The sequence below is a fragment of the Centruroides sculpturatus genome, unplaced genomic scaffold (assembly GCF_000671375.1).
Source record: "Centruroides sculpturatus isolate CEXI.00-Female unplaced genomic scaffold, Cexi_2.0 scaffold20, whole genome shotgun sequence".
Classification (NCBI taxonomy): domain Eukaryota; kingdom Metazoa; phylum Arthropoda; class Arachnida; order Scorpiones; family Buthidae; genus Centruroides; species Centruroides sculpturatus.
Window position 1 is genome coordinate 1073269 of NW_019384333.1, and position 8293 is coordinate 1081561.

Below are 8293 nucleotides of genomic sequence, written 5' to 3' on the forward strand. Positions count from 1 at the left end.
TTATATTTTTAATCAACGTCCACATTTATGCCCTTATAATAAGATGCTCGAAATCAAAGCGATGTAGATAAATCTTTATTTACTCTAAGATATTGCAGTCAAACAACGTCGACTTTTACACGCCAAAGGCCATCTTTGTATTGTTTATTTTTCTTCTTTTAGTTAATTAAATTATTTAATAGAGAATCAAACTATTGAAATTATTTTATTTTTTTATTTTTGAACATTTTTAATTCAAAATTGTATTCGATTTTCACGTCTTTTCTTCTCGTTCCTCATTGTTCGTACCTTCATCTGTATTTTCTGTTTCGATAATTCATGTTCTAAAGGTCTGAAGTAATCAGATTTTACTGATTATTATTGATTGAAATGTACACAATTAACGTAGTCGATAACTTTATTATTTTGGAGAATAGAGAGATGTTTTTAGTAGAATTGTAAACTTTAAACTACTCGGTAGCATGCACAATGACAATGTTTAGGATTATTGTTTGCAAACACGACCTTCTGTTCGGAATACTTAAGAGGAAGGACATCTATTTTTAAGAAGGAGTCTCTTATAAATGTTATTCTACTTTTACAATAGAATACAAAGTGTCTCATGCAAAATTAAAAATAAAGAAAGGCATACTTTATATATTATATCTACTTTTATTCTATAACATTTCAAAGGAGTTATTCGAAATTTAGGGAATTAAAAGCTATAATTATATTTGTTTCCTGAAAAATATAAAATGTTTTATATTATATTAAAAGTAATTTATCGTAAAATAAATAAATAATAATAATAAATTTCCAATTTAAAGTATATTGAAATTTATTATACTTTTCAGATTTTCTACGTATGAAAATCACTTCAGAATGAATTCGAGAAGTGAACTTATTTCTCTACGTTCTTTTACCTGTAAATAAGAGAAATAAAAGATCGATCGTTCAGTTTTGTAGAAGAAAACACCAGAAATCTAAATTATTCCGGAATTAAAGATTTCTTCTTGAAAAACTCGAGAATGAACGACTATCTGATAGAATTTCGGTTGGAATTTGACAACCAGACCAGCTTCTGGAGTAACTTGACTGGAAATTGGTCATTTTCTAACGTTTCTACAAATATCGACTTTCGCGTGGAAGAGGAACCGTTACGTCCCTATTACGGAAAAGAATTGAGCATCTTCAGAGAGAAATACACTTCGGTGCACGGCTACATCTCCGTTATAGTATGTCTGTTCGGCATCTTCGCCAACATCCTCAACATCATCGTTCTGACCAGAAAAGACATGATCTCTCCCACCAATGCCATCTTGACGGGATTGGCGGTGGCCGACATGTGTGTCATGTCTTCTTATTTACCATTCGCCATTCACAATTACATCAGAGTAGACCAGGCGGACGAAGATAAATTTTCGTACGGGTGGGCCGCCTTTACTTTGTTTCACGCCCACTTCACCGTGGTATGTCACACCATCTCTATATGGTTGACCGTCACTTTGGCCATTTGGAGATTCCTCTCGGTTAGATTCCCAGCTAACGTGGTAAAATGGTGCAATATGAATCGAGCCAAACTAGCTATAACTATGACGTACGTTTATTGCGCAATATTTTGTCTACCCGTATACTTGACCTTCCAAATTCACGAAGTGCGTGAGAACCAAGAAGTCACATACCAGATAGGATTTAGTAGAATCGCTCAGAAAAGACAACAGTTACTCCAAAATGTCAATTTTTGGATATTTAGTGTTCTGACCAAGTTAGTGCCCTGCGTGTTATTAACAGGTTTGAGTCTGGGATTGATTAGAGTACTGTACGAAGCGGATTTGAGAAGACAGAGGTTGAAGAATCGTTCGGAATGCGACAAATCGTGCGATAGAACCACTCGAATGTTGTTGGCCGTCTTGTTACTCTTTCTAGTCACAGAATTTCCATCAGGAATTTTGGCTCTTCTTAGCGGTATTTTGGGTAAAGATTTTTTCGATAACGTTTATCAGAATTTTGGAGAAATCATGGACTTTCTGGCACTTGTTAACAGTGCCATCAATTTCTTCCTCTATTGCTCTATGAGTCGTCAGTTCAGAGATACCTTTGCAAAACTCTTCACGCCGAAGATGGTGACTAAGTGGATAGCAGTTCCCACGGAACAAGCCGTTACGCGTGATACCACTTGCGTGTGATTACGCGTTACGAAAGCTTTTAATTGCGCACAATATAATGTTAACGTTATAATTAAAAAATAATCGTTCGAAAAAAAAGCCAGCTCAAATTCTATTTGTTATATAAAGTTACGTTGTATTTAAAGACAAAAGTTGTAAAATAAAGATGTTAAAGTCGAGAGAGAGAAATTTAATATACTCGTTTTATAACTCGTCTATAGTTTTAGAAAACTTATGCAAAATGTTTAGATCTTTATTCACACGGGAACGAAATTAAATTAATTGATGTTGCAACGAGAAAATTTCTATCTTTCAACGGGTTTCGTTGTTATTATTCCACCGTCGTTCACTCTTTTGTTAAAAGGATTTACTTTCTGAAAATTAATACTTTAATGGAATAGTAGAAACATAGTTTCTGAGTAAGCACAATTGAATTAATCTGAAGAATTCTTTTGCAAATAATCGAGAAGAAATTTTACATCAACAACTACAAAAGAATTCTTAAATTTCTCCTTCGTTTTTTAATGAATATTACAATTTAATTTTACTAGTAATCTTTATATACTTTACACTACAATTCCCACTGTCCGTCTGTTTGTCTGTCTTCGTACTTTATTGATAAAGTTTCTCTCAAAAGTCGTTATTACTTCTTCCGAACTTCGTTTGATTTTAACGCATTAAAATCCAGCAAATTAATTAAACGGTTTTCGACTAAATAAATAAGATAACGAAACATAATTTATTCCAAATTAAGGTCGATAATCGAATTTACTTACGCGAATTATTGATATTAATCAGGCGAGACGTTGTTAAAAGCTCTCTAATAGCCGTTTACCCTTAATATTATATTAAATTAAAAGAAATCCGTTCATGATAGAAAGAGAACTTCGATAAGATTTTATATTAGTTTAATAAATCGAGTGAATCCGATGGTGTTTTTCTGTAAAAAATCCCGATTTTATACAAAGTAGTTTTGACAAAAAGAAAAGAAAATTTACCGCTGGACATCAATTTATCGATGCAACCGATAGTAAGTAACTAAATTTGTATGAAAAATTTATAAATACAGTCGAACCTCCAATAACAAACACCTATAAACAGTGGTAACCACTGTATATACCGTATATACCCACTGCATACAAAAGTGCATACAAAACAATCTCCATACAAAGGCCATTTTTGTCAGGGGTCGTTGTTCAGAAGTTCGACTGTATAATAAACATAAGTGATGATTTTTTTTAAAATCAAATCTAATGTTCGGGTATTTATTCTTTTAAAGCGAGGAGGAAAACAGTTAAAAGCATGGATGACAGCAATCGGTTCGAAACTCGTATAGGAAAATCTTACTATTGTCTTTTACCTGAAATAATTCCATTGTTTGATGATAAAATGTTAAAGTTGCCACTTTAAGGTTAATCGATGCCAGAATCCAACCTTATGGTATCATAAATGGAACATTTTCTGAAGGTAAAATACATATCTTTTTTATTTATAAAATTCGCATTTTTATTCTTAAAACTGTCTATTTTTCATTACAGCACAGAATTGCAGCTTGGTGCAATATAGAGATTGCCCCACGGAATTTGTCAAAGACGAAATTATTCCTATAATCGTAGGCAATTCTCTTGCCGTTTTGGTAATTGCCGTCATGCTGTGTTATTCGCTATACAAGTCGATGACTGTATACAAAAGATCTCTTGCAGAATAAAATTTATATTTGTAGATGTTTTAGATTGGATTGATGGAATGGGGTGACTCAACGCATGGATGATCTGTCAAGAGTGGTGCCACCTGGTAAGACTTTCTATTGGAAACGGGCCTGGGGACGGATATGTAATCTTCTGGGTTTATGTAATTGGTACAGAGCCGGTTTTTCGCCGATTTGTCTGCTAGCTCATTGATCGGTATACCTCTATTTGCTGGGGTCCATATGAACCGGGTCCGTAAGATGTTTGTGTTTCGCTGATGAATATGACGGATGATGTGATGCGTGATAGAGACAGAATTACCATGGTATGCCTGCAACGCATTGTTGAGTGACTTTGAATCCGCACGAACAATAATGTCTTCTCTGTGCTCGGTAGCGTTTGATGGCATGCAAAATAGCGTACCGTAAAGATGGTCGCTTCAGGGTGGAGGGTAAAGTAAACCTTCATGTGAAGAGCAGAATCGATGTAAGCCGCCGTGACTGGGGTATCGTCTTTCGAACCATCCGTAGCAATAATCGGGCTCAGATCTTGATGCGTAACCCAATCGTGGTGAAATTGTCTAACGAGGACAGTAGGAAGGAAACTGTCCTGAAAAGGAAAGTCATCTACAGTAAGACTCCGCTTAACGTTGCCTCGCTTAATTAACGCTGATTCGATATAACGCGGTCTGCTCGAAGCCTAAAAAAAAGCTCAAAATTTACGCCGATTTAAATTATCGCGGCATTTCATTGATTCGTATATAATACGATTATTTGCGAACACAAACCAATCAGCAGAAGGTGGCAAAAAATATACTTTCTTTAAATCTGTTTGGTATAATTATGGAAAAATATAAGATCATCGAAGCCATAAGAAATATCGACTTCGCTTGGCAAGAATTGACTGATAAATGCACAAACGAAATGTGGAAGAAGTTATGGCTTAATGTATACAAGAATTCTCAACGAGAAGAGCCTATCGCTTTAATGTTAGGTTGACCGGTTAGATTTACCTTAGGTAGCCAACATGGCCACGCTCCAACTGTTCGTGGTCCAGACAGACTCCTCCCGGAGGGGAGCCGCCGGCAGGCCACCGAGTGCCAAACGCTACTAGCTATTGATTCATTGTAGTTCTTGAACAAAATAAATAAATAAATAAATAAGGAAACGTCTACTAAAAATGTAGCTAATCTAACGGAAACGAAACGAAAGCGCCGCCATTTTGGCTACCTAAGGTAAATTTGACCGGTTGACCAAACTCAACCTAATCGATATAGCAGGACTAGGATATATAGAAGAGCAGGATATTGAGGAGTTACAGCAGGTTTCTGGTAAGAGCCTTACCAACGACGACCTTCAACAATTGGCACAGCATGGAATTCGTGTGGAACTGGAAAATAGAGATTCTGAAAACGAAGAACCCAAAATATTTCTCTACAGATTTCCTTATTAAAAGCATGGTAAGATAACCGAAATCGTTGAAAGGAGTGCAAAAGCAAAACGAGGCTTTATGGATGCGATCTTCTGCTATCAACATTTGCTTAAGGAAAGAAAAAAAGCGACAAGTGAAACTTCACGATTTTATCGCAAAAGAACAAGAATTTCAGAAAAGCCAGGACCTTCGTCACAAAAAATGAACTTTACATTTCTGTGTGTATATGTTTGTGTTATTTAACATATATTATTATACAAATTAATACAGTCGACACCCTCTATAACACGGTAGATACGTTCCGGTTTTTATGAATCCATTTTCTATGAGTCCAGCCAATCACAGCCCGGCACTTATGCAGTTTACGGACTACGGCTGTTTGAAAGGTTTTCTTCCATAAAATTAATCGATTCTAGATTAATTTGACTCAACATTTCCAAAATACGTATAATTTTTTGCGAATAATCCATATAAACTATGCTATAAACAAAAAATTGTAAGATTACTTACCGAGTGTGTGCCGTTCGTCAACGCCATTGCTTAAGCTTGTTTTCGTCGTGGAGCGCCGCATCGAACGGGGAGCGCATTTTCTGATAAATTATTTTTCTGCGAAAAATTTGCTGAACTTTGGAGACATCATTAATATAAATATAATTTTTTATGGCCGTTAAATAATAAATGGTTTTTAGTAGGTCCGCTGCTCGTTTAAACTCAACGGTTTGTGCAATATCCGCTATTGGTCTAGATTCGACCAATCCTGTCGCGACACGAGTCGGCGATGACGTTTTACCGTATTATACGAGTCTCTTTTAGCGTGTTTATACGAATACGGTCGCAATTTTTCCGCCGTTATATACGAATCCATATGATATGAACCCGTTTTATAGGGGAGTTTACTGTATTAACAAAGAATCAACAGAAAGCAAATCGTTACAAAATTTCGCTATTTTTGAATATAATTATAAAACAGTTTAAAACTGGAACATTTTTCAAACAGTTTAAAAATCGGAACTGTGTCGTCTAATTCGGGATTCTAATTACTTTAATGAAGAGGAAATTCTTACATAGCCCACAAGTAACAGTGGATAAAAACGAGATGGTCCGAACGAGTATATTTGTCCCAGTCCCTCATCATCCGGCTGCTCCATTGTGTGCCTGGCCTAATCCATAATGGGCTTGCTAAAAGAGGCCTTCTTAGTGCCCACAGGGCGAAAAAAGTTTAAAAAAGTGGTTCCGGAAAACTCCAGGAGACTGAGGCTGAGTCCCCCTTCTCACCAACGGGCTGGCCACATGGAGTTTTCCGGGTTTTCTCCACGTCTGTAATGCCTAAATAGGGGCCAGTTTCCCTTAAAAAGATCTCCCAGAAGACATCCCCAGGGCAGATCGCCCACGTATTGCGTTGCCACAATTTAACAAACAAACGATTTGCTTAAAAAAAGACTCTTTGAATTTGGAATAAACCCACAACCACAGCCTACAATAAGAACAGCCTAGTCAAATGGGGGAAATCCCATTGTAGTGTTGTGTCCAAACGAAAATATTTTCTCTCGCAAGATGGAGCCACACAACGGACCATAACAACACACACTGATTAAGTTATCCTAGCTACATGCTATCATATATTCGTAAAACAAAACAGTAATTCAAACTTAGGATATAGCAAATTATTGATTTTTTTTTAAATTAAGATTTTGCCCGGATTTCTGCAGATCTATCTAAAACAATAGACATATTATCAATAATTATCTAAACGGTTAAATGAAATAATAATTAATAGGGTAGATGTACTGTACCTTTTTCTGGTCACATTAAGACAATTTTCAATTTAAAAAAATATTTTTATATTCTTAAAATTTTTTAAAGCAATGAAACATAGTAAAAATAATGCAAAAACATGTTCTCTTTTACCTTATTACATTTATTTTTATTAATTTTAACATTTTATAAACAAAATTAAAATTTTTTTAAATATTACAAAAATCACCAGTTTTAATCATGCCTGTACCAATTGTGGCTAATGCAAGTAAAACTATTAAAACTATTTTTTGAGAATATTTTTTGATATAATTGACATAAAGAATAATATATAGTCAATAACCTCTGAATATTATTCTAGCTTTTAAACTAGTGAAATGACCAAGAAAAAATATTTTGTAGTTTTATATTCATCAAGTCTATTTTATATTATCGATATTATTTTATCCATAGCAGACTTAACTTATAGAAAAAATATTACTGCCACAGCAAATTGTTGTATAGCTTACTTATAAAACTATTTATTTTTATTTGACTGGAAAAAAGTACAATCCTAATATAAGTATAATGCCCTAATAATGCATATGGAAAGAATCCACATGGTGGCCAAAACTAGTACATCATTTTTGGCCACCCCTTTGGCCATAACTGGTGCATCATGAAATATTTTGATCCACTTGTAGCCATGACTGTTTTTAAATATAATAAACTAAATAACTTTTAAAAAATTCTCACACTTTTTAAAGCTTCCTATGTTGGCATAAAACATCACTTGTACAACTGAATTATATATTTATTAAAATATAAGCTGATATTTATCTCTTGGTTCCTAATGAATTAACATATAAAATCAATTCAAATTTGTATTACCAAAATTAATCTATTATATTTAGTCTTCTTCTTTAAATATAGCATATACAGTAATTATCAAAATAATACAAAAATTTATAGAGGTGCCACTTTTATTATTTTCTGTGATAAAGATTTACTATTTCATCTTTTTTCGATTTATTTGATGTACAAAATCGCAGAGCAATGAACCATTTTAAAACGAATTTTTTAAAACTGAACAATATCTGGATATATAGATTTTAAAAATTTAAAATTTCGAAAATACTATCATAACAAGCACATCTTTGCAATAGTATTAGTATTGATCACTTGATTGAATAGTCCGGTCATCAGCGCTCCTAGTGAACAAAATGTGCAAACCGCCTCAGGCATCGACACACGTTTTTAGAGCAAATGACTAGGCTGTTCTTATTGTAGGCTGTG

General features: G+C 34.2%; 1 protein-coding gene and 1 long non-coding RNA gene across 2 annotated transcripts in view; both read left to right on the forward strand.

Annotated features, from left to right (window-relative positions):
- LOC111631026 (sex peptide receptor-like) overlaps positions 1–2320 on the forward strand; it is an 11999-nt gene extending 9679 nt beyond the window's left edge. The window contains exon 3 of the mRNA XM_023375221.1: positions 834–2320. Coding sequence (XP_023230989.1) covers positions 1008–2165 — 1158 coding nt within the window. The 5' untranslated portion in view covers positions 834–1007 and the 3' untranslated portion in view covers positions 2166–2320. The remainder of the gene's footprint in view (positions 1–833) is intronic.
- An 819-nt stretch (positions 2321–3139) lies between these two features.
- Positions 3140–4504, forward strand: LOC111631054. Its single transcript, XR_002757629.1, has 3 exons — positions 3140–3174; positions 3424–3611; positions 3683–4504. It is a non-coding gene; the product is annotated as an uncharacterized LOC111631054 (long non-coding RNA).
- Positions 4505–8293: the final 3789 nt, after the last annotated feature.